Here is a 26341-nt window from a genome sequence, read left to right as displayed (position 1 = left end):
TCTCTCTCTCTCTCTCTCTCTCTCTCTCTCTCTCTCTCTCTCTCTCTCTCTCTCTCTCTCTCTCTCTCCTTGCTTGGCTCTTCCTATAAAGAAACACTTGTCGCAAAATAAAAATTATTGCTTCCAAAATCGCTTGAACTTCTCTAGAAAACTGGTAAATAACAAACTATAGGAAACAGTATATGTCCAATATGACATCTGACGAGTGGTAGTGGAGGCTGGGCGAACGGGGCTTTGTGTTATAGCAGAATGACTAAGCAAATTTACTGGGAAAGCGCAAAAGACAGAGGAATACGGGTGTTCTCGAGATTATTTTGCTCTAGAGCGTGATCGAATAGCTGGCCGAGGACCGGTTATGGATGGGAAGAGATCTATCAAAATGGTACGTTGTCCCTTAGCCTCGCGCACTCTAACCGTGTTGTTTTCCAAACACTCGACGGAAAGCTGTCGTATTTGTCGCGACAGCGTTATTTTCCCTCGACCTGCATCGAGTCATTTTATTATACGCAAATGGAGCGATTTCGCGTCTCATTATCTTGCGCAAAAATCGCGAGTTCTTACGACGTAACGCTTCTCGTTATTGATGCAGGATCCCTTATCACCAAACCCTGGTCTGGCAATAAACGATGACGAGCTCGTCACGATATCGGTGCGAGACTTAAACAGGCAATTAAAAATGCGTGGAGTGACCAAAGAGGAGATAGTGCGTATGAAACAGCGGAGACGCACGCTGAAGAATAGAGGTTATGCGGCTAGCTGTCGTATAAAGCGCATAGAACAGAAGGACGAGCTGGAGACTGAAAAGTCTCAGGAATACCGAGATATGGAGGAGATGCACGAGAATAATAATCGTATGAGAGACGAGATAGACTCCTGGTACGTCAAGTTCCAAGCACTGAAGAAATTCGCCCTGGAGAAAAAAATTATGATCCCGCCAGAATTGGAGATGGAACCTAAGAAATACGATTAACTAACGATCAAATATATTTGTCGATTGCAACATATACACATGTTAAGGATGAGAGTTTGATGAGTACTATAGTAATTGTTAATTTTTATGATTTTCAAATGGATATAGAAGGGAACTATTCATTTTATATGTATAGCTTTTAATGTAGGGACAGTGTGATATATGAAGCGTGTATGCAATAAAGCTACATAACATAGATATTTAAATTGCAAGTTACATGTTCTATTATGTATATAAGCAATATCATGTAAAAATCATATAAAAATTATGATATGCAAATGCACATGAAACTGGCACAAAAGAAGGGAATATTGTGACTCCATTAATTCTCATTTATTTTCACCTTCAGTACATAATAAAAATATTAATCTGCTAACCACGTGAACATTTATTGAATTACCAAGCAATCTGTATTTTTGTTTATCAGTGGTATGCTCTGGAAAGTCGAAATTTTCCGGGAAACACATTAATCTGCACACCTCTCGAGGCGAGAAGAATCTAAGCTTTAATTCTGACAAAATCTGCGTTTTCTTGTCTGAATCATCCTCATGATTGGTAGCTTCATCATACTTCAATCTGATAGTCTCATCCGGAAATGGACAATACACGGAACCCGTGCCTTCAGCATAATGACCATATCCTTTGGTGAAGCAACAAGAACCATTGCTTTCACGTGTCCTTATATCTAACACCCATGCTCTTTTCCTTAATAATTCTGAGGGTACCGAATACTTAGATTGCTCTACATTTTCTAAGATATTATTAAGTGTATAGCATATTCTGCCAGATTTACAATTAATTTTACCACTTTTCTCTGCCAGTAGGGAGTGCTGACTTTTTGGCAATAATCCTGATAATTCAGACGATAAATCATTTTCCAATACAGTTTGTTTGAAACAGAACTTCAGATCTTTCCTCTTTGCTAACAAATAATATCTGTGTCTACTGTTTGGTATACCAAATTGGCATGGACTCAATATTAATTCTCTATAAGCATATCCACATCTTTCTAAACAATCTACCAATTTGTCTCTCATCTGAGACACTTCGAAACCTTTAACATTCTCCAGCAAAATATATCTCAAACTTTTTAATTCAGATATCAAGCTCAAAACATGTAACAGAGAACAAGCTCTATTATCAAGAGCATCCTTTTTCAATCCTAGTCTTGTGAAAGGTTGACACGGAGGACTCATAAGTATAGTTTCCACATTCAATTTGTTCAGTTCTTGCGCACTGATAGATTGAATATTCCTGTTCATAAGAATAGTTTCTGGAAAATTGTGACGATAAACATCATTTGCAACAGGATTTATGTCAATCGCAGCAACGACTTTTGCCGCAATACCACTTTCTGAAATAATATCATGTGACAAAGAGGTTAACTTTGGGATATAATCACAAGAATTATGATTCACAAGATAATTCTCATATGTAAATTTACCGCAGAGCGCGAAATGCATTCCTCCGATACCACTGTATAACTCCAATACTCTCATTATTGATAAATTGCTCGAAACGTTGCTTGATCATCGAAGTAAATAGTACAACGTGCAGTAAAATGCAATGACAGTTCTTACATGTACCAACCGACGTTAAAATTATTTCCTAAACTGTAGAATTTCCGACCGAGAGACATACGCGCAAAAAGATGAGAAAATTACTTTTCATAATAACGCAAAATAGGCGAACTTCAATAGACAACTTTCATGTAAATAATTGGGTAAAATAAAAGTATAGCAGTGTCCGAACACGTACCTAATCCTGGAAAAGTGATATTTAAGGAGACAATGTATAATTATTGACACTTATATTTTCTGAAATTGTTTATTAAAATATAATTTACTAAAAAAAAATCTTGCACACACATCATGTGCAAGCTTAAAAAATTTATGGAATTTTATTGAATAAAATTGTACAATTTGATGTACATTATAAATGCATGCAATACAAAAATTTTTCTCACGTACACATTGCATATTTTATTTCATAAGTAAATTTTCAGAGAACAATTCTTTTAATATTTTAAAGTTTTTAAATAATATCTCTGAAATATTTTAAATTTACATATTGCATGGATTTATTACAATACGTGTATAATATAAATTTATTATTAAAGAGAGAACATAAATAAGCTATAACAGTAATCAGCGGTGATAAAAATGACGAAAATAAATTGTAACTTACGTATTCATGATTCAAATGAAATATTATTACTACTACTTATGGAGGAATGTCTAATCCTGCGTGGTAATTCAAAATGACTTTTTAAATCTTTATCTATATTATGTTCATTAGCTGCTTGATTGTTCAGCAAGGGTAGCCTCGCTTTAATGCCAACAGTTGTAGGTCGTTCGCTAGGATCGTCATGCAACATTATTTGAAGCAATTTATACTGCAAAAAGACATGTCATTATGTTCTATTTAACAGCGCGATATCAATGAACAATAAGATTAACGTATTCTTAATGACCTTACCTCAGTCGTATGTTTTTCCGCAAAATTTTTCGGAAAAATGGATTTTCTCAAATCCGTAAGCACTATTGCTCTTTCCATATCGGTGGAAAAAGGTGTAAGAAGCTCAAAGTAAATTATTCCTAAAGAGTAAATATCTACTTTGTAATTGTAAGTTTGGCCATTCGCCTGTTCGGGCGACATATATAAGTGCGTGCCGACACACGCAGTGTGTACGCAATCCATTAAAGTAGCAGTCTCATCTTCAAATTCGGGTGTACTAGTTCCATCGTAACTCTCGACTATACCAGTTACAAGGCCGAAATCGCCGACCTTAATACTATTGTCGAAAGCGAAAAATATATTCGATGGCTAGAAAAGAAAGAAGTCTTGTAGAGAAAAAGTTGATTTTTGTAGTCTGAAAAAAAGACATATACGTTATATATGCATGTATATACACACCTTCAAGTCTCGATGAATCAAACCTTGCAAATGGATATATTCCACTGCATCTATTATCTGCTGGAAAATACTTAACACTCGAGAGGGATCTCGAATTGAATCCTGCTTTAACCATTCCTTGAGACTGAGTCTTTGGCACAACTCCATTTGTATGTACAGGAACACTTTTACTGACTTACGAGCGTTTGATTTAGTATTCAAATCTAAGGCGAGCGTAGCCTTTCGACGCTTGCACCTTTCTTTCTCTTCTGTATTATTCTGATCGATTTCTTCCGTAACATTGCTACTTGTAGTTTCTCCCGTAACATTGTTACTTGCGTGTGTGGTTTCTTCCAAAACATTGTTATCGCTTCCTTCAAAAACAATACTTTCGGAATAATTGCTGTTATCAACATTAGCTGACAGCGGATCTTTAGTTATATTATTTGAAAGAACATCGGAATTGTTGGTACTATCACCGATGTAAATTGCATTATCATCACGTTGTTTTTCATTTGAATATTCAAATACGATTGAATTGTTGGTTATTTCTGTATTGTTCAATTTGTAAGCTTTATGGGGGCTTTCAATGATGTAAAGTGCATTATCGTCATGTTGCTTCTCACTTGAACATCCAATTACAACTAACTCGTTGGTCATTTGTGTATTATCCAATTTGTAAGGTTCATAAGGACGTTCCACGGATGGCGAGTCTGTTTGTGAAACGTCAATGCACACGGAATCTTTGAGCTTTGCTTCGGTTTCAGTGATTAACGATGGACAACCAGATGAGGCCAATTTGGACCATTGCTTATCGTGTTCCTCTTGCCACCCACTAGGAGGGCATTCTAGCCAAGAATTGAAATATCTTACGATATTGCGATGCTCCAACTTAGCTAATGCTCTTACTTCTCGCATTACACGCGAATCTTTACTGCAACATAAATTTTCTCATGAAATTATAGACCTGTTCTTTGTAGCTGCACTGCTGAACTGGTGCAATATATTGAAGTGAAACAAATATAAGTTTTCTCACTCTAACTTATTGCACTAGTTCAGCAGTGCAGCTATAAAGAACAGGCCTTATATTTCGTTCGTCTTATTATAAAAATTACAATGCAAAAATGCACTATACATAAAACAGAATTATATAATTAAGAACTTACTTATCTGGTAAGGTAATTCTCTTGATAGCGTAGTTACGATGATCTACTCTATTTTTTACTTCAAAAACAACACCATATCCTCCTTTACCTAAACAATCAACTTGTTCAAAGTCTGTTAGATAACGTGATTTAAAATCATTTGCACTCCCGTTTTCATCAAGAATTGTATCGTCCGATTTGGCTTCTACTGCTAGACCTATTGTTTGTACTACCACAGGCTGAAATGTCACACTTACTTAAGATGAAGCAAATTAATGACTATCTGCTAAAAAATATACTTACCGGAATTAAACCATTTTCAATATTTCGATTAAAATATTTCAGAGGCCATGTAAAATGCAAAAAGACTATAATTGATATCGCTAGAATTATTTCCCTGAAAACATAATAATTAATATAAATGTTCCGGTAATAAATATTAATATAAATGTAACATTAAAATTTGTATAACTTTCAAAACTATTCTTACCATCTATAGAAAAGTGACCAAATTATTTCAATAGATTTATTATTTTCTTCTTCTATGTAAGTTAACATGGGTTTTTCCATATCTAAAGTAGACTTGCTATTGTTATATCCTTCAACAACCGGCTTAATCTCACTTATCGCATACAAATAAAATCCGTTGCCTATAAAACAATAATTAAGTAATAAATGTAAGAAACTTACAATTCTAAACCATATCAAAATTTTCGAGAATATAGAATAGAGAAAGTCAGCCTCCACCTCACCATTAACATATTCAGAATTATACAACACAGACAATGCAGTTGTACATTGCACTTCATTTATCGCAGCAGAAACTTCACGATTATCATTTTTATTTGATAAAGTATTTTTAAGAGCAGTTCCTAGAATTATATTTGCTACTATAGTGATAGTACAGTATGTGTACATATACAGAGCTGCTATTACGTTCACCCGTGCCGACAGTTGTCGAATCGGTAGGCGTCGTTGCACAGTTTTCCACGATATAAAAAAGCTGCGCAATGACGCCTACCGATTCCACAACTGTTGGTACGCGGAAACAGAATAGCGGCCTAGTGCTGGGATTCTGTAACTCGTTATTGTAGTTAACGAGTTACAGAATCCCAGCACAGGACAATTAAAGCTATAACATTATATATATGAAAGCCGAATGCGTAAAAAAGCTTAACTTTTTCATACCAATAGCTGGATATGGTAGCCACGGATATACCATAGGTTGAGCATGTTTCACAGAAGACGAATCTCTTAATGAATTTTTTAATTCCAAGTTTTCTTGCACGTACAATTGCCTCTGATGCATACCTACATATAAACTCGGGTTGTTCGTTGAATATTTCGTTCCCCAAACCCATTTAGTACCATCAAATAAATTGATTCTTTCCAAAAAATCCTGATCTGTAGTATCTTGGTTTGCATTTTCACGCCATATTGAAACAATTGGAGAGTCAAACTAACAAACAATAATAATACTTAACATTAACAAATTTATATATTTGTACAAACAATTATACTAACCTTGTATTGCCACAACTTGTGGATAGGGTCACTTTCATTAACAGCCCAAACCAATCCTTCTGGAATTATGGATTTAATTTCAACATCTAGTAAGGTAACTTTATCAGGGCAATATGTTTCTGTGGGAGGTACCAGCACTAAATCATGTTGCCCGACACTGAAATTCCACCTTTAAACAAAAGAAATAAAAATATGCAAATTTAAACAAAAGAAATATTATAAAATTGTTATTGTAAAATTCTGTCTTGTGTTTTTCTCTCTTGACTAAAGACATTATAATTATAATGTTAATCATAGTAATGAACAGCATAATAGTACAAGAAACATATTGTATAATTTACCTTTCAATACCTGTACGAGCTTCTACAGCTCGTATAGTTTGTTGAAGACGTTTAATGACAAGTACTTCTTGTTCTAAGTATCCTTCACCACCTGTATTGTTTTTGCATCCAGTGATGTCACATTCATACAGAATTTTTCCTGTTCTGGTGTGCACGCCTGTCAAAATATAAAATATTAATATTATTACATAATATTAATATCAAAGTTAAAATCTGGCTGTAATAAGCTCTATATATAAAATTATCATGAACATGTTATTTGACTACAAATACTACACAAAATATAGCTATAGTTCACACAGATATTATACCAAAATATAAAAATTCAAATTTACCATAAGAATGTACTTCTTTACCACCTGAGAAGATTAAATCATTGGAATAACGATAGGAGGAATGCAATAATTGATCTGTTGTTATTGGTAGTGTTTCCAAATTGTCACCATCAAATTTATACAAACCACCGTTCAACGATGGGATCAAACGTATCCATTGTCCATTATCATTGAGCTGTAAATTAATTTGTGTTACCATTTATGTTACCACATATATTAGTTCTGGTTCACAACTCTGCTTCAAGAAACCATAAGTCAATTGATCAATTAATTATTGATTACTCCAATTGGTTGCGTAATAGTTATAATAACAGATTAATCAATTTGCTTGCGGCTTCTTAAAGCAAAGTTATGGAACAAGGTTTGTGTCTCAGAAGACAATATATATATATATAGAAGGATGAGTCAATTGCTATTACAGTAACTAATTAACATTTGCAAAAATGTTATTACTTCTCTGTTATGAATATTGGATGACAACATTGGTTTATTGCCAAAGTCCAGAGACCACTGTTTTTGTCCATTATTAGCAGCATCTAAAGCAGATATCTTCCCATCCAAGGTACTGACGAATATCAAACTTGAAAAATGATATCTCTTTAGCATGTAAGTTACATAAATTTCACTTAACTTTTACACAAAGAAAATTCTTTAAGTTTTTGGAAAATACTCAAGGGATCATAAATAAATCAATGAACACAATTAAATTTGCATTCGACATATATTGATTTTATATCTACGGATTTAAAATTGTTACATGAGAGGAGTAGAGAAATCGTTAAAGAAGTCAAATTTATAAAGAAAATTCTCCTCTTTGTCAGGGCATCACTGAAATTCGCTTTAGTTAGATCAAACGGAAAAAGTACACGTCACTAAACAAATTACCTGCGTAGATGCCCGGATTGTTGAGTGCATAATGTCAACTGTTTTGTCTTGGCAGTATCATCAGCGATAACGAAATAACAGGAGATCGAGAGGAGTATCACCCAGTAGTTAAATGACAATCGTTGCGCCAAAAATTTACGAAGCATCTTTTCACCACGAAATTAATCAGTGTTCGCGCGCATTCTCGTCGAGTATATACATATATTTTTCGCACATATATATATCTGTATATTTATTTATTTATAGGAGAGTCAAACGTGTTCGTGCTTAAACTGATTAGAAGCGACTGACGTATACTTATAATATATGCGTACACCTGACCTAAGATCTGTTCGTTTCCGAAGAATTTCTGAACTAGTGCAAAAATTAGAGGAAAAATAAGCTTTTTTCAGAAAAGGTTTTACGTCAAGTGTCTACACACTTGATATTTCGCATAATAGTACGAAAAACGAACAGACCTCTAATCGATACCTCTAGGCCCTTATTCTTGAAATAGTTGCGTATATGTAAGTTTTACTGCGCAGCTATTTTATGATATGATTAAACCTGCGCAGTAAACTTACGTATCGCAACTATTTCAAGAATAAGGGCCCTGTGCTGGGGGATTCTGTAACTCGTTATGTTGGAGTTAACGACAGTTTTGTTATCGTTGCGCAACTTTCTTACAGTATATAAAAGCTGTGCAACGAAATTGTCGTTAACTCCAACGAGTTATAGAATCCCAGTGCTGGTCTGTTCTTTTCAGCTGCACTGCTGAACTTGTGCAATAAGTTAAAGTGAGACAAGTATATGTTTTCTCACTCTAACTTATTGCACCAGTTCAGCAGTGCAGCTGAAAAGAACAGACCACTCAAATTATGCTAGGCTGACACGCGAAATTCATACATAAAAAATGGTTTCTGTAGAGCGATGTTTTGACGTACACTTTTACACCACACCGTCAGATGCCACCCGGATAGGTTTCTATTCGCGTTTCGATGATTCAATCGTTTCTGCCATCTGATAATAGGTGGTTCCACTTGTCTCTCAGTCGATTTGACACACTCTACTTATAGTTGCTCGTGCGATAATGGCGATTGCTAGATGAAAGAGAAAAAGGGAGAGAGAGAGAGAGAGAGGAGTGTTGTGCAAAGAAGGAGAATTAATCGTTTATCGTGGACGCTGATTTTCGTGAGGTAAGAATAAACGTGAATTTGTGTCCTTTCCGATTCATTCCGTCGTGATTCGTACGAATCGATCGGATTACGATCTGACGGTAACGACGATACATAAATCACGGGGCGCATGACGGCCGTCTTTTCCTCCAGCCATACCTGAGTACAATAATAGATTTGGCTGGAACCTGCAGCCTGATTAAATAAATAGTATTGTGTCTCTGCCTTTCTCGGACTGCTCCGCCAGTGGCGTCCGTCTCTATCCCGTTGCCGTTCGAGCGAGCGCATCTTTAACGTAACTCGACGTTTTTCCATTCGTAATTTCGAAATACGTATACATAACCTATATCGCTGTTGCGAGATTAAATTGTTACGTGCGTGATATTACATGCAGATAACGAAATACGTTTGATGCTGTAGAGTCCGCGCGCGAGCGAGTATAGCTCAGCTGAGCGTATGTGTCGTGTGAGGTATTGTTCATTGAAAAGAAAAAATCTGATCCTCCTGTACTCTCAAAAGTACTAAAAGTACTAAGGAAGACTGCGCATCTTGCTTCACGATAATCTTGTCGCGATTGTACAGGCAATGAAAGTTTCGCACTCCTGCAATTGAAATTTATTCTCGACGTTACTTCGCCAGAATTTTCTATCAATGTGTATGTATTTTTTGTTGTTACAGAAAGCAGGTATGGAAGGCCAACAGTTCTGTTTGCGGTGGCATAATTTCCAAAATACACTTTTGAGCTCTCTCCCAAAGTTGCTTGACGGTGGTCATCTAACAGATGTCACATTGAGCGCTGGTGGTAGACATATTCATGCTCACAGAATCATATTATCTGCTTGTAGTTATTATTTTAAAGAACTGTTTAAGGTATTTATAAAGATGTTTTATTTATGCTACGCAAGTGGATATCTGTGCAACACACCGATCTATTAACAGCAAACATCCAAGTTTCTCTAATATTTATATATTCCAGTTTTAACAACATATCCTTTGATTGCTTCTCTGTTGCCTCTGTTCTAACTTATTCCAACAATGAGACAATATAGAATCTTATGAATACCTATGAGACAACCTTATGAATAATTTTTTTTTAGGACTTAAGCTCTTTACAACATCCTGTTATTGTGTTACCAGGCATGGAATATGCAAATTTGTGTGCTCTAGTCACATTTATGTATAATGGAGAGGTGAATATTTACCAGGAACAATTGCCTGCACTTTTAGCTATGGCTGATACATTGCACATTCGTGGATTAGCTGATATAGCTGGGGTAAGTTTTTTCTACCAAACAATATAACAAAATATAGAAAACTAATTATGTCTAAAGTATTAGAAGATAAGAGATTCGTATCAAGTATTGGAAAAGTTGCATAATGTATCTCTTTCTGCCTACTTCTCTCTATGTTACACTTTCCAAATGTATATCTTCTGGGTCAACCTCTAATTTTTTTTCCTGTTTAGTATTTATGGCGTCACGTAGAACGTTTAATCAAAGTTTACGTTTAACGCTTTGAATATAATTATTTATATAAGAAGTAAATAATATTTCTCTCTAGATAAAAAAGAATAGCATAACGTGATTATATATTATGTTGTAATGTATCGAGAAATAAAGACTGTGATATTAATGGCGTGCTATTTGGTACTTAAAGGTAATTAGCATGAGTAAAACACTTAATCTCTTTAATATACCTGCATTCGAGCGAAATATTTCAGATTGCTTATAACAAAGCATGTACTTTGTAAAAATGTTATAGAAATCAGAATTCCCCTAACACATGGTTCGTATTATTTTTCGTGTAAACACGTACTAAAAATTTTTACCTTACAAACATGTATGCAAATTTATGTATGAAATAACTATAGATACATTCGTATACTCAACAGAGTGTAGCCAATATGTAATATATATATGTATATACAGCCGAATCTTGTGCAACAATTTTCATTAACGAGTTGCGACATTTTAAACCACAATAGACTTCTTCCTTTTTTTTTTTTATTAACACCGGCATCATGCTAGACAATTGTTTATGCATTGTAATATTCAATTGATAGTACTTGTATATTCTCAGTACCCGATAAAGACGCGATACTGCTTGCAAAATATTATTTTGTATTACTACAATTGTAATCAGTACTTTGGATATCACAGCAACTTACAATACGCTATAAATTCATATCCTCGCAACATGCATGTGTGATGCCAAACATTCTGAAAATTACAAAGTTGCCACAGTATCGTTGTAAATATCTCGATGAAACTACTAAAAGATCAATCCCTTGACATTTATTCAGCAGATCAAAAAGAACGGAATAAAATTCATGTTCGCTTGTTCCTTTCTTCTTAATCTTTTTTATATTACCCTATGATCGTGTTGTTTTGTTCAGGTCACTTAAACACATTCACTGTCGTTCCTCAAGAAGTACTTCACGAAGGAATTATCCGCTACACATATTATGTTCGTACATGCATCGAGAAGGAACGATAATGAATAAAAAAACGATATCCACGAGATCAAGATCGTTGTGTGTGTTGCAACTAAATGCAAGTGGATGCATCCCATGGAACCTTACCCCATAGAATGACTTTACAGGTATATCTAAAATAGCTTCTTCCAACGAATCTTTAAATTACTAAACTGTTATTAGCGAAAATTAGAACGGCGATTTTATACAACACATATGTTTTCCGCAGTACAGTAATACTTAACACTTTAGTCAAGTGTGGTGATGTAACAAATGTTTAGCATTAATTTTGTCAAGTCTAGAGGCATCATTGGCGAAAGTACAGGAAAAATTGCATGAGATATATTTTCGGGTAAAATAATTCTTGCAAATGTATTTCCGTAAGAAATCAGTTGGCGATCGTGAATTTGAACTGATAATGCTCGGCATTAGTTAATTCTTGAATTGAAATTTTTCAAAAGAGCGGATATTTTGTTGGAGTAATCATCGTTTACAAATATATATCTGTAATGATTAATGTCACAAATATGTTTAAAAAATTCATCATGCTAAGTATCCTTAAGTAATATTTCTTACATGTTCATTTTTATAACAACCAAATTGCACAAAAGAAGGTAATTAATGTGCAATCTGTAATATGATGTATAATATAAAGTAAGCCACGATTTCAAGAAAGTGGTCCATTTTGTTGAATCTTCAAAAATTTATCGAAATTCATTTTCTATGTTGTATGTCATTAATATCCACATATGTATATATATTTTTATGGCTGCTGGAATACGATCATTATAAATCTGAAAAGACAGAAGGGTTTATATCGATATAAATTTATGTAATAGCATTATGTGTGTGTGTTATTTTAATATCGCAAGTCCCAATATCTTCAGTAGACACACATAGACCAGATATACGACGCTGCACACATAGAAAAACATTTTTACCATCACAGTTGATACTGGCATCGGAGACCGTCGTAATGTTGTTCCTTTAATGGAGAAACACGGCGATCGTTTCGATCCAATTGACCTGATTTCGTGCGTTTTTTCTGTTTTTCATTTCAGAAAAACGCGAGACACGACAACGGCTTGCACGTACAGCCACCGGTGGCGACACAGCCTCAAGAGAAAGTCTTGCCCAACGAGATGCTAATAAAGAAGGAGTCGAAGGATAACAATATCGCGAGTGCCGAATCGTCGGCGGAATTGGTGTCCGCGCCGTTGCTACCGGAAGCAATGGATAATTTAGACGAGGAGTCGAGCAACGAACGCGAGAGTATACCGTATTGCGTGAAGACAAAACCCTATTACTCTATAAACGCGAAGCTAAATCAAAGAGAAAAGGTACCTGCCGTTCCTGTTAACGCGTCGGCCGCGAATAAGTATATCGATAAAACGTACTCTGAGAGCGGAATGGACGAAACAGCCGCGCCGCTGCCGATAGAGGATCGCTCGATTACGCCCGTGATAGAGGATGTGAGACCACCACCACCACCACCGGCGGTGTGGGACGCGAATTTCAAGTTTCTCGCGGCATCCGCGCCTAGCAGGACCACCCCTCAGACTTATAATAAGTCCAGTGTCACCTGTCTTATTTGTGGCAAACAGTTAAGCAATCAGTACAATCTGCGGGTACACATGGAGACTCACAGCAACAGCTCGTATAGTTGCGCGGCGTGTTCGCACGTGTCGCGATCCCGAGACGCTCTCAGGAAGCACGTGTCATACAGGCATCCGGTGACTCCTCCGCAGAAACGTACACGTTACAGTACATCGAAGCCATAGAAATTTCTACCTGTGTTACGATAGACACTTTTTAACCCCTCGCTAGGATCTCTGGATCGAAAATTTATCAATTTTGCGTGATCACCCAATTATGGTTCGGGGTGAGAGACAGTGAATGAGTGTGAGTGAATGAGAAAGAGAGAGAAAAAAGCAAAATATTTTATTAAATATATTGAATAAACGTATAGAGACACGCGCACACACACACACACACACACACACACACACACACACACACAGAGACACACACACACACGTGTGTTATATATATAAAAATTATTGAACTAGAGACTAGACTAATGAGAAAGAGCTCATGGTACCTCAATTATTTCTGTAAGAGACACTCAGCACCGGACTGATTAATAATAAGACAATTAATAACATCTTACTCTTTGTTAAGTGTACAAATAGTAAAGTAAAAAAAGCGTGACATGTTCCTGAAGACCCTTAGTGTTCGAATTGTTATCGTTTTCTTGTTATTGTTACACCGTTTTAATAAAGATGTATTAGATAACGAAACTAGTGTGATTCGTAGCGTCGGATGCGATATAACCCGCGTTTATTTCAATAAGAAAGAACGATTTATATAAATACATAGGGTGTGGCTTATTCTATATTAGTGAAAGTAATACAAAACGTGTAAAAGATTGCAATATAATTTTTTAATCATATATCAAGGATCGTATTAAAAAATAATATACAATATCCATATAGACTACGAAATAAATAAAATGCTTCCAAAGTTTGCAGTTTCCTTAATAGTGATAATAAATTCTTCAAAAAGTTAATTATATCTTTTGTATACGCCACATTTTAGTGTTGCAGTCCTGGCCGACTGAGATTAGCGTTTCCTCGTCCAGCCAGACTAAACGCGTTATTTGGCTCTGCGGATGCGCATCTAAAACGTGAAGTTTCGTCTATTAATTACGGTCCGTTGTTACGGTATGTCGAAGACAGATTCGTTAGCTTTGCTTACTTTTGATGATGGTGTGTTTTGCCGGATTCGTCACGCTCCAGATGATAATGGTCGTGTCGAGGCTGCCGCTTGCAACCATGTCAGAGTTTGGAGACCATGCGACAGAGTTCACTCTCGCGTTATGGAAACCCCATTCTCTATTATGTGCAAGCTGCAAAATTTCAAATTTAAATCTTAAATCCGTATTTTACACACACACGTACGTAATTATATTCATACAATATACATGTATCTAGTTTGAGTTTTACTTACCCTCTGATAATCCAATTAGCAGATAACAAGCCATTAATAACAATTTATTAAAATAGGAAGCATAGACGATTTGATTTGTGCATTGCTCAACGTTATTAGTGCATCAAATATAAATTATGTATACAAATAGTTATTAAATAATAGTGAGTCACAAATGTGATTCACAAATGTATTCATTTATTAAAAAAAATTTATTATTATTGTTACTGTACTGAGTTTTTCTATTAAATAGCCCGCTACTGATACTCTACATATAAAGTTAAGTTCAAGTTAGATACGAATTATTGATATATATGTAATTTTTACTTTACCTTATATTCTGGTACACCGTATAGTATAACTTTTCTGTTAGCATCACAGGCGACTAGGTATTTATTATCAGGGCTGTACGAGACATCCGTAATCGGGCCTAGGTGTTCTAGTTCAGTCTTTTCAGTAAGCGTACTGTCTGACAGTTCGTAAATATGAACCTATATCAACAGCACATTGCACAGTTTAACGGCATCGTCTTCACATTCCTTGTACCTTATAAACGTAAAGGACATACTTTATTATCCGATGTGCATCCAACGGCCACTTCTCCCGTTTCTTGATTAATCGATACACACGATGGCTCGTGATCGATCGGCACGCTAGACAGCTTTTTACCGTTTTGTGTAACAGCGATCTACAAGAAACATAACATCGATGTAATATTGTTACGCGAATGATCATGGCGTGTACCACACATGTATTACTTACCTGTCGAACCGAAGCCACTACGACCATGTTCTTGTATATATCAAGACCTCGTGGTTGCGAGTCCAATTTTACTACGGAAGTTTCCGCGTACGAATTCGTCGCTATATCAACCGATCTTAAAGTGTCATCGATACCAGCAGTATAGAGCAAGTTATCCGCCGCCTTCATTCCATTAATCTGATTACCATGACCGTGCCCTTGCACACGATCATTCTCCCCCGTCCCCGCGTTCCAATTGGTGATGTAACCATCGTGAGAACCAGTGTAAATAGTATCTCTATCGGGACTTAGAGTTAGCACCGTTATTGGTTTATTATGACCCTGTAAAAAGTGGAGTCGAAGAGAAAGCATTAGAGGGGAGTCAGACCGAGACCTCGGCAGATAGCCGTGATACGAGAAATTACTTTTATTATCCTTATAGGCTTCTGAGGATTGTCGACGTCAAGATAATTGATGAAGCCACTAAGCGACACGGACAGCAGGTGTTTTCCTTGCCACAGACAGCTCACCTAGAAGCACGAATTATTTCAATTTATTGCATACTATTTCTTTCTCCATATTCTATGTCGATTATACGAGTTACAAACTTGTTGATCATCGACTGTTGTTCCCATGTTGAACTCCGTAATTAAAGTACGCGTCTCCACGTCCCACAGTTTACAAGTCTTATCTCCCGAAGCAGTTAATAACTGTGTGCCATCGGGTTTCCATGCAACCTATAATACGGAAAAAGAAGTCTTGTTTTATAAAAAAAAAAAAAACTGCTCCCGTTCGTATCTCTACTACTACTGAACTACATGATGTGGGTTCAATGAACGAATTCCTCGTACATACCCCGTACACTCCACCTTGATGCGCAGGAGGTCCTAATTCTCCTACAAGATCGGACGTTAGTCCATTATATATGAATACTTTCCCGTCGAATCCACCGGAAGCGAATAGATTTCCGTCGGGTGAGTAACGTACAGTCTGAACGAAACGAGTATGGTCTTGCTTGGTCATCCTGAGCAAATAGAGTGTAATAAGTCGCATGTATGAAGACTGACAAAATAAAAAAGAAATCTCGTAAGTGTCCGTACTTGAATTTGAATGGAGGTCCTTCGAACACGGCGATAGTATTATCTTCGCTTCCAGTTATTAATCTAAACGGTCTTGCTGGTCTAAAATCGCACGAGTTAATGGGTTTACTCTGACCGGAGATTTCACCCACAGACGTTCCCGTTTCCGCCATGAAGACGTGTCCGAATCTAGGCAGAATTATTCCCGCGTTAACGATACTTTTCCGGGGGTAGATTTTTCTCATTATTAAGTCACGTTTAAGTTGTTTTTACTTTTCTCTGCCTTCTCCAACCACAACCATACGCTGACTGTCTGGTGACCAAGCAATGTCTTTGATGGGTCCGCCGATTGAGTGGTATTCATTTTTTAATATATGTTCTTTGTTAACTGTATCCCAGATACGTACTTTACCCGACTGATCTGAAATAAAGCAATCATCAAGTATCATGTACATCCATTGACCATTTTGCTCATTATATATATAATCATGCATATTCTCTCTTAATTTTATAGATACAAGCATTATCAGTATAATATCACACATACCTCCTGAAGCTATGTAGAAACCACTAGGAGAATATTTGGCAACAATCACAGAGCAAGAATGTTCTGTGTAGACATCTGCAATTGCTGGATTCTATAAAATATTTAGAAATATTAATCGATGTGTACATTTATGATTGCATAATGAAGGTTGTTTATTGCAGAATTGAAACTCACATCAATATTTCTAATGATAACACTATTGCCATTAGTGTATAAAAAATTCTTTCCTTTAGGATCACCCCCTAATACAAGAGGTTGGCCTCTTTGAGTCCTTGGCAATGCAGCAAATATATACTCTACAAATGTACAAAGTAAAAACAAAATAAGAAAAAGACATTTTTAATAGTAAATTATAATAAATAATTATGTGCTAAAGAAGAAAAAACGAGTAATTGTTTTCTCACTCTCTAACAAAAAGTGAAAAATTTTTTTAATAAATAAAAGTTTTTAATGAAAGATGGAATAATGGGGATTCTATTAATAGCAGGAGAGATCAAATGTCACACGAACAACGCATAATGCATCCTGGTGCTGGAACTAAAATACCTTTCCTTGATACATTGGCATGAGTCCAATTCCTAATGTCTTACATTATTTTGAGCGCTAACAAGCCACGGTATCCTACATCATATAATTTTTCTATGTTTTCTAATAGTAGTATCATTGACAAAATTTTATATATATATATATATATATAATAGTAAATAAATTACACATAACTGGATAAAATATAAAAAATAAGATTTTTAGTAAAATAATTTACTAGATTTATAATTAATTTATTTTACATCTTGTAATGAATGTGTGATACACATAAGCTTGAATATATCGTTCATTATAATTTCTGAAACTTTTATTATTACAGGTGTATGTTAAAAAACTCTCAAGTATTTTTATCACAAAATTTCATCTTATCTTATTTGTTTGTCTGATAGGAACACAACTCCAAATGTATTCCTTATCTAAGATTTGATTAAGTTTTGCGAGTCGATATCTATCACTGTCATCTCTCTTTTCTTTTTCTCTCTCTCTCTCTCTTATTCATTTTTATCTTTCTATGTTATCTCCATAATTTTTATTTATACGTTTATTACGCATTTTTTATTTATACGCACAAAGTATTTAAGAGAAATCTCGACGTATATTCCATCTGTGAAATTCGATTAAAAAGCCACATAATTTCCTGTCATCCAGTGTACATTAATTGACAATAGTACACGCGTCCGGCGTGTCATGTCATACGATGATGCGACTCTACTCAAGTGACAATTAAAAAAAGAAAGCAAAATGAAACATAACATTTTGCCGGTAAATAAATACGAAAAACATGCAGAGTTTCAAATTCCCACGCGTGCCGATCCCGTTATATTGTAACGGGCTTTTTAGAATTTCACCGGAGATAAGCAAACCGGAAAATTGCAGAGAGATCTCTCAGTGTAGCCGTCAGGTATCGTATACAGCAGAAACGGCAGAGTCAAAGCGATACGTGGACGAGAGCGATTGACGTATTCGCCGTTTGCCGCAACTTACTTGTTTCATACATCTCGCCGGCAATCGCCTCTCCGTGTCCGATAGTAATTAACGAAACTGACCGGGACAAGTCGATGCGACGTTCACGACAGTATACGTATGATAGCTCGACGACAGCACCTCCCACACACTCGCGTTTGCAATACTTGTTCCGCCCTTCGCCTTATTTGGTTGAAGCACGAGTCGCACAGTTGATAGATCGTTCGTAGTGCGCGCGTAACAGATGCGGCTCAAGGCAACGGCTTCTATCGAGAGTTCGACCAACTACAAACACCCATTTTTTCTGCTTGCACTACCTGTGCAGGAGATGCAGTAGAGCGTAGCTAGAAGAAACGGATTTGAAGATCAATGTGCGTATAGACGTCGGTAATTATCGTCGAATATAAGGTCTGTTCTTTCACTCTGTACTGCTGCACTGGTGCGATAAATTAGAGTGAAACAAATATATATTTGTCTCACACTAACTAGTTGCACCAGTGCAGCAGTGCAGAGCGAAAGAACAGATCTATTGTCTGTTCTTTTTAGTTGCACTGCTGCACATAGACGTCGACAATGGGCGCGGAAAAAGCGCTCAGTGAACAATCAGCGATTATTGATTCTTAGATCCCTAAATTTAGACCAATTATATTGCCGAATTACTCAACTGTGTGCAACTGTTGAGTTCGCTGAACGCATCCTATGCGCGCGTTCAGCGGAAAAAGCACTCAGTGAGCAATCAACGATTATTCGTTCTTACTGTTAGATCCCTAAATCTAGACCAATTATATTAACGAATTGCTCAACTGTTGTGTAACTGTTGAGTTCGCTGAACGCACCCGTTGTTGTCGGATATAAGGTCTGTTCTTTCGCTCTGCACTGCTGAACTAGTGTAATTCCACATAGCAGAGATGTTCAAAATATATCATAAGGATATTCTAAAGATATATTTGGAATATGTGATATCTTCAAGATATCACTATGATGTATTTGGGATATTCCTGCTGTGTGGGATAAGTTAAGGTCGGTTTATAATAATCGTAATCCATTAACTTATGCTGGAATCGTAAAAAATTGATCAAGGTTCAAAATTGCTTCATGTCGGTTGATTTATTATAGATATCTGATAATTCGAGTGTAAAACCTTGTAAAACTATCGCAACCTTTTAATTTTACAGCGTAATTTTTAGAGAAACAAATGAGGCATGATGATTGGCCAGCCGGCGCTACGCCCAGCGCCTCGAGTGCGTATTTCACGAATCAATCACTGCAACGTTCAAGTCAACTGTAAACAGAACGAGCGCGAAGTCGGGATTCAGAAAGCCGTTCCTCGTTTCCGCGATTTCGGTTGACTAAAGGTGAGTTATCACGCGAATTGTTGTCGATAGTAATGTTCGCTGACGTGACGTGACATTGTCGAACAGTCGTCGAAAACGAAGTGTCATCGCGAAACGGATTGTCGAATATAACGTGCTAGTGTAGAAGTTTATATAACCAAATCAGCACCCTTTGCATCCTCGATTGTCAACCGGCAGTCTGACGTTAATCACCGCCGAGAATGCCGAAGATATGTTCCGTGCGACTTATAAGACAAAATATCATTGTGACAAGCACATTCGTGTGACCGTTGGCCGAAAGCGTCGAGTGAAGTGTCGCGCGAGCCGTGACTTCGAGAATCGCAATCGTCTTAGTTCCGTTATGGCAGCAGTTCCGGAACGAGCCGCGACGCGCCAACGATGCCGAATAACCGTTACATACTTCTCGCGATCTGGATTCCCTGAGAGCGAGTCTCGCGCGCGAATTCTCGTCGTCGGGAGTGCCGAGAGCAAGTTGCGCGCGTCGATCGTCAGTCAGCCGTCGAGAATATCTCGCTAAACGGATTATCACGCAAAGTGTCGCACGAGTTACGATACGTGAGCGTTGGCGTTCAACTCGACATCTGCATCTTCGACTTGCCCACGAATAGTCTGACGTGAATCATCACCGCGAGTGCCGAAAATGAAACTCATTTCGTGCGCCTGGTAAGACGAAATATCATCAGAAATACGTCTCATGTAACGGTTACCTGAAAGTATCGAGTGAAGTATCGCACGCGTTGCAACTTCGAGAATCGCAATCGTCACAATATGGCGACGGTTTCGAGATAATCGCAGCGCGATTATCCGTCTCGGCAACACCATCCCCTACTTTTCTGTCTGTACTTTTTAGCTGAACTGTCTGAACTGATGCACATTAGTACAATAAGTTAGAGTGAGACGAATATATTTTGTCTCACTCTAACTCTCTTATTGCTCCAATTCAGATAAATCAGCTGAAAAGAAACTCTCGTGTTTCTCGCGATCTCGACTCGTAAAATATCGTGAATCTCGTGTGTTTACGGTAACAACACATCGCCAAGTCGCAAGAACTGAAAATGCATATCCTTGCGGAGCGAAAATTGGGAAGTGCTGGAAGGAAATACCTCCCAGTAAACATGCATGTCTAAAAGATGTCGAAAAGATATCTAAAAGATATCTTATGCAACATTTTGTTGCATAAGACGTCTTTTAGATATCTTTTCGACATCTTTTAGACATGCATGTTTACTGGGCTCACGTTCGTTGCGTCGACAGTGCTTCAAGGTTCAAATTGTTGCGCCTCCACTTCCTCTCCTTTCCTCCTCCTGCCGCCGAAGGTGAGTCTCGAAAGTAATATAAGTAAAATTTCTTTTCGTTTAATCATATAAAATATATTCTTGCAAGTATTTTTCTCAAACAAGAATGTCCTATTTTTCTATGTCGCAGAGACAACACACAATATTTACAAAATATTTTAGAAATATAGACATTAAATATTTTATAAATATTAAAATGTCTGAGATTTTCAGGTATAGAAAGGATTATAATAAATATTTAAAAATATTTATAAAAAACATTTTTCATCAATACTTTTATGAAAAAAATTATAATTTATGAAAGATTTATGATAAATATTTTTCATATATATTTTTAAATATTTATCATAATTTTTTCATATCTGAAAATCTCGGACATTAGAATGTTTATAAATTATTCAATATCTATATTTCTAAAATATTTTGTAAATATTGTGTGCTGTCTGGGATACGCTCTATTGATGTACGCAGTCATTATATACTTTCACAACGTATTTATTAAACGAATATATCTTATTGTACTTTCATTTTTGCGTATTGTACAAGTTTAAGGAATAAATGGTCGAGTACATTCATTAATATTACGCAACAGCTTCATATATTCGCATGCTTGTTTATATAAAAACAATAAAAAATGCAGTATAACTTGTATCTAGCGTTTTTGTCTGCTCTAATAACATCGATCTATTATGTGTGTGTGTATGTATGTACAACACGCAATACTTATATATGCAATATTACCAGCACGAAATATATAAACTAACATTACATTGGAATCGTTAAAACCAAATAATAACGTTGAATTCGTGGCATATTCGTACAACGTATACTCTCGTGTGTATTCGTATAAAAAATATACTCTGTGTTTCGTATTCGACGGTACAACCAAGAAATGAGCCTTATCCTTATCGTAGAACGTCTTATTGACAATCTAATAATACACTGAGAGAAAAAGAGAGAGAGAGAAAAATATCTAAAAAATAAAAACTATTCAGTGGGTATTAATAATACAGTTATTTAAATCGAAATTCTTGTATTTAAATAGAATAAACAATCGCTTTGATGAAAAACTAAGCTTTTAAGAGAAAATGTAAATTTCCTTATATTCGAAGTATATTTTATTTATATTATTATAAGTAAATATGTTGTTTTAGTATCTCTCTATCGCGAATAAATATTCTTTCACTTCTCAGATACTTTCTCTCATAATGTACATAATATGAACGACCTCATCCAAACGGAGTTAACGCTTACTTCCTTGCATACCAATAATTAGCCAACACACAGCGTATTCACATTTGTCAAGCACCGCGTTAGTCTTAATTTATCACATTTTCTTATTCGTACGTTAATCTCGCATCGAGTATATATTACGATTGTGCTATATGCTTTATCACACTTCGCTAGTATTATCAAGCGTTGAGCATTAATCGACGAAGATTTCTTTTGACTGAAACAATCGGTGATTCAACAATCAAAACTAACAAATCGTCATATGTAATATCATAAGTAATTTCATCAATTGACAAAATTAATTGCTAATCAAAATTGTCATGTGACTGATTATGTATTGATTAAAAATCAATTTCAGTTATTAGAGCAGACAAAAACACTAGATACAAGTTACACTGCATTTTTTGTTATTTTTATGTAAACAAGCATGCGAATATATGAAGCTGTTGCGTAATATTAATGAATGTACTCGACCATTTATTCCTTAAACTTGTACAATATGCAAAAATGAAAGTACAATAAGATATATTCGTTTAATAAATACGTTGTGAAAGTATATAATGACGATATCAATCGATTAAATTATTCGTGCAATTACATATATGACAATTGATTAATTTCGTTTGTTGATTTGCTGATTATTTCGGCCGCAAAAAATGTTTCATTTAGACCGACGCCCAACACCGGTTCTACCTGTTTCTTATCGATGTGTGCTTAATATTATAATTGGGACGATTTTGTCGAGAATATTCACATGAAGAAAATATTGTACACTGAAAAAAAAATGTCACAAAATTTAACAAAAAACTAAAATTTAACAAATATGTCTTAGGTGGATACTATTAACATATTTACTTAAATCAATAGCCTTTTCATTTAAACCGAGTATTACTTGGTTTAAGTAAACGTATTAATTTTTAAATACTTTTTTCTCAGTGTAGTAAAAATTACAATGCAACTTCAGTAGTCCGGGAATAGACTGGCATTATTGTGAAAATTATGATAAATCATAGTAAAAATGACCATAAACATGATAATTCTTATTACGTTTTACGATGGTCATTTTTACTATAATTTTATTATAATTTTCGTAATAGCGCCGGTCTATTCCCGGACTACTGAAGTTGCAAAATTGTAATTTTTACTACAATATTCTCTCCGTGTACAAAACGAAAAGAGTTATAGTTATCAATTGCAGTCCTCACGTACTACGAATGTAATGATGTCGACCTTCTCTCTTCTACCGATCGTCGTTTGTTCGTGCGGACAATAGATTCAACTGTTGATTGCAGCCCGCAATCCGCAGTAATTCCTGTGTAATTTGCAGAAAATTAATCGTAGACAATTTGCACGATTAACCGTGGTGATTTCCGAAAGCAAACTCACGGTTGCACCTTAAACCTTAATGCAAGATATTGGACGACTATTTAAGACGATACATCATACACCGCGTGAGCGGGATACGGTATTTCGCAGCGAGGTATACTGGTTCCCTTGTATGAGGCGCGTCGAATGAAAAATAACACGTTTTCAATTCGCGATATTGATCGCCATGTTCTTTTTTTTTCTTTTTTTCTTTTCTGATCGAAGTGTCGCCAACACTTCCAAGTGTTCTCCGTTGAAGTTTGAGATGAATCACGACAATCTCATCTCGACACGATTAAATAAATAGCAAATGAATGGAATTAAATAAGTGAAAACACTGAATGATCCTCATGGTCGGCGATTGTCCGCGTTGTCGTCGTTAGTCTACGACTGTACACGTGTGTCCTCCTCGGACGCGCTTGTTATCTTAAGAATCTAATTACCGACCAATCGTCAACTTCCCTCACAATCGCCGCGACTCGCGCGTAAATCACGGGCTCTCTTGTCAGACGAACTTCGCAGTACTCGCTGCACATTCTTCTAATCATCGATCATGATCGTTGATCACGACATGCTCGTGTCCGTCGCGATCGCAGCCATCTGTCTCTCACTTTTTTGTGAGTTCTCCGCGTACCATATCGTAACATACCGCGATAACCGCGACGCCGTTCATCTTCGCGACATCTCGCCGTGGCATTCCGCTCGCGGAAAATCCCTCGTCGTGGTCGCGGAACGGGACAGACGAGTCTCACACGCTCCACGGCATCTCTCGCCTTAAGGCGTTAAGAGACACGGGAGATCGACAGCTCGTCAATAATAACGCAGCCCGCGTTCGTTCATCGTCGCGCCTCGCAAGATCGCCCTTCTCTCGTAGGGCAACGGCTCGCCGCGAAAACGCACTACCGATGGTGCTTGCTGCCGTCTACGTCCCTCGTCGACCGCATAGGACGGCGAGGAGGACATGCCGACCGGCTCCTTCGGGCCCTTCCCGTAGAACGTGCTGCCGCTGCGAGCCTCAATCTCTTCCACGGATGGCAGACGGGAGAACCTCAGCTCGTCCACGTCCTCGTCGCGTGGCAGCGGACGTTTCTGGTCCTCCGGAACCGGTCGGCCGTCCGGATAGACTCGTATCACCATCGGACCGACCAGATACGGGCCGCTGTGCTGCTCCGACGATGGTACGTAGTCGCTGTTGGCCATGCTCTCCTCACCGAGACCGTTTGTCTCGCTGCCACTGCTCGCTGGAACAATCCAAGAGCAAGAGAGAGTCAGAAAGAGAGGCTCTCGTCAGCAAATGAGCGGCGCGACTGAGCTGGTTGATTTGAAAATTCACGTCGCTTTAGTCGCGAGGGGTTGGGCATTCGCGTCGATTCCATCAGGTTCAGATCAGTCAAAGAATTTAACCCTCCGTATACACGCTTACATTTTGTCTACATACTACACGGAAAAAACAATTCTGTTGGTGCAACCGAATTTTCGGTTGCTCAGGGATCAGGCGAAAACTCGGCTGTAGGAACAGAAAAATTCCTTTATGAGGCTTCAGTAAAGTCAATTGTTCTCAGTTGCCTCAACCGAGTTCTAATATCGTTGAATGTTCAGATGAATATTTTCGGTTGCGACAACAGAAATATTAGTTTTCATAACAGAGATATCGCTTCTGATCACCTAATTTTCAGTTGGTTTCTATTTGGTTGCATCAACTGAAATTTTTTTTGCGTGTATACACACTGGAGTCCCGGGTATCCCATCCATATTTATTATTGTAATTATTAGAAATTGATGTATTTCAATTCACTTTTCTTTTAATCTATAGAGAATTGATTAAGGAACAAGTCTATGATAAATCAAAGTCGATAGAACTAAGGAGTTCCGAGATATATGGGTTAAAAGAGAAAATAAACGCGACAAAACCAATCCGAGAAAGTTGCGCTGGGGTCCTAAGGATGTGTATATCCAAGTGTGTATATGGAGAGTTAACAGTGTGTAAGGAACAAGCAAACATTTTATTTTATATATATAGCTTTTAGGAAACAAACTATATGAGAAAAATATTAATTTTTATAAAGTTAAAATTGAGTTTTAAAATTTTTATAAAATTAAAATTAAAGTAAAAAGAAGCTAAAAAATAATCATTTGTCGTTACCATTGGTAACAATGAAGTTGCAAAAGGCTAATTTATTTCAAACATTTGTTCAAACCGAGTAAACCATACTCGATTTAAATGAAAAAAATTTGTATTTAAATAAATATGTATATGTGTGTTGTTAATGGTAACCACTTGAGAAACATTTGTTAATTTCTAAATATTTTTTCTCAGTATATATATTAGGACCTTAACTTAGTTTCCGCCCGCAAATGTTAGATGGCAATGCAAACAGTTCTAGTAGTCATTACTAACGAAACAGGTAGTTTGTGATTAATTTCGACATTTCTCGATAACATTCAGTCAGCATACACAATTATTTTCCTAAACAACAATTTCTTTTGCTTTGTGAAAAATGGAACGC

At 36.5% G+C, this 26341-nt stretch overlaps 6 protein-coding genes across 16 annotated transcripts in view; 2 read left to right on the top strand and 4 right to left on the bottom strand.

Moving 5' to 3' along the window:
* Nucleotides 1-230: 230 nt before the first annotated feature.
* Nucleotides 231-1176, top strand: LOC116841241 (transcription factor MafG). The gene is made up of 2 exons (XM_032808940.1): nt 231-382; nt 590-1176. The coding sequence occupies exons 1-2, from the start codon at nt 356-358 to the stop codon at nt 968-970; spliced, it is 408 nt and encodes a 135-aa protein (XP_032664831.1). The 5' UTR covers nt 231-355; the 3' UTR covers nt 971-1176.
* Nucleotides 1177-1284: 108 nt separating this feature from the next.
* On the bottom strand, nt 1285-2593 carry LOC116841234 (tRNA (cytosine(38)-C(5))-methyltransferase). Its single transcript, XM_032808929.1, has 2 exons — nt 2415-2593; nt 1285-2324 (listed from the first exon to the last, which is right to left on the bottom strand). The coding sequence occupies exons 1-2, from the start codon at nt 2467-2469 to the stop codon at nt 1300-1302; spliced, it is 1080 nt and encodes a 359-aa protein (XP_032664820.1). The 5' UTR covers nt 2470-2593; the 3' UTR covers nt 1285-1299.
* A 281-nt stretch (nt 2594-2874) lies between these two features.
* Nucleotides 2875-8677, bottom strand: LOC116841206 (eukaryotic translation initiation factor 2-alpha kinase). Of its 3 annotated transcripts, none has more exons than XM_032808883.1 (14): nt 8659-8677; nt 8096-8241; nt 7664-7790; nt 7211-7385; nt 6876-7032; nt 6535-6703; nt 6199-6469; nt 5763-5882; nt 5501-5660; nt 5314-5407; nt 5032-5249; nt 3887-4799; nt 3449-3796; nt 2876-3365 (listed from the first exon to the last, which is right to left on the bottom strand). In XM_032808883.1, exons 2-14 carry the CDS (start codon nt 8239-8241, stop codon nt 3162-3164), a joined length of 3102 nt encoding a protein of 1033 aa, XP_032664774.1. In that variant the 5' UTR covers nt 8659-8677; the 3' UTR covers nt 2876-3161. The 3 variants fall into 3 exon arrangements, with proteins under 3 accessions (XP_032664784.1, XP_032664774.1, XP_032664763.1); XM_032808872.1 differs by lacking the exon at nt 8659-8677 and adding an exon at nt 8554-8576; XM_032808893.1 differs by lacking the exons at nt 5763-5882; nt 8659-8677 and having other exon boundaries at nt 2875-3365; nt 8096-8540.
* Nucleotides 8678-9107: 430 nt separating this feature from the next.
* LOC116842887 (protein bric-a-brac 2) lies at nt 9108-14942 on the top strand. Of its 7 annotated transcripts, XM_032812739.1 has the most exons (5): nt 9390-9566; nt 9670-9836; nt 9928-10119; nt 10347-10523; nt 12784-14942. In XM_032812739.1, the coding sequence occupies exons 3-5, from the start codon at nt 9937-9939 to the stop codon at nt 13501-13503; spliced, it is 1080 nt and encodes a 359-aa protein (XP_032668630.1). In that variant the 5' UTR covers nt 9390-9566; nt 9670-9836; nt 9928-9936; the 3' UTR covers nt 13504-14942. The 7 variants fall into 7 exon arrangements, with proteins under 7 accessions (XP_032668659.1, XP_032668603.1, XP_032668611.1 ...); XM_032812768.1 differs by lacking the exons at nt 9390-9566; nt 9670-9836 and adding an exon at nt 9108-9270 and having other exon boundaries at nt 9928-9934; XM_032812712.1 differs by lacking the exons at nt 9390-9566; nt 9670-9836 and adding an exon at nt 9108-9270.
* Nucleotides 14144-18781, bottom strand: LOC116842862 (actin-interacting protein 1). 2 transcript variants are annotated; one of them, XM_032812641.1, is made up of 14 exons: nt 18608-18781; nt 17252-17373; nt 17078-17168; nt 16804-16951; nt 16552-16719; nt 16307-16475; nt 16060-16188; nt 15877-15981; nt 15473-15793; nt 15279-15398; nt 15043-15201; nt 14732-14734; nt 14480-14630; nt 14144-14401 (listed from the first exon to the last, which is right to left on the bottom strand). In XM_032812641.1, exons 1-14 carry the CDS (start codon nt 18618-18620, stop codon nt 14292-14294), a joined length of 1809 nt encoding a protein of 602 aa, XP_032668532.1. In that variant the 5' UTR covers nt 18621-18781; the 3' UTR covers nt 14144-14291. The 2 variants fall into 2 exon arrangements, with proteins under 2 accessions (XP_032668532.1, XP_032668543.1); XM_032812652.1 differs by lacking the exon at nt 14732-14734.
* Nucleotides 18782-24037: 5256 nt separating this feature from the next.
* Nucleotides 24038-26341, bottom strand: part of LOC116842924 (rhythmically expressed gene 5 protein) — a 15554-nt gene continuing 13250 nt past the window's right edge. For both annotated transcript variants that reach the window (XM_032812818.1, XM_032812808.1), the window contains one exon: nt 24038-25075. In XM_032812818.1, the coding sequence (XP_032668709.1) occupies nt 24645-25075 (431 nt within the window). In that variant the 3' untranslated portion in view covers nt 24038-24644. The remainder of the gene's footprint in view (nt 25076-26341) is intronic.

The sequence above is a fragment of the Odontomachus brunneus genome, unplaced genomic scaffold, assembly GCF_010583005.1.
Source record: "Odontomachus brunneus isolate Ranch 3 - 2012 unplaced genomic scaffold, Obru_v1 Obru_scaffold_002, whole genome shotgun sequence".
Lineage (NCBI taxonomy): Eukaryota > Metazoa > Arthropoda > Insecta > Hymenoptera > Formicidae > Odontomachus > Odontomachus brunneus.
This window is presented reverse-complemented; position numbering and strand designations above follow the sequence as displayed.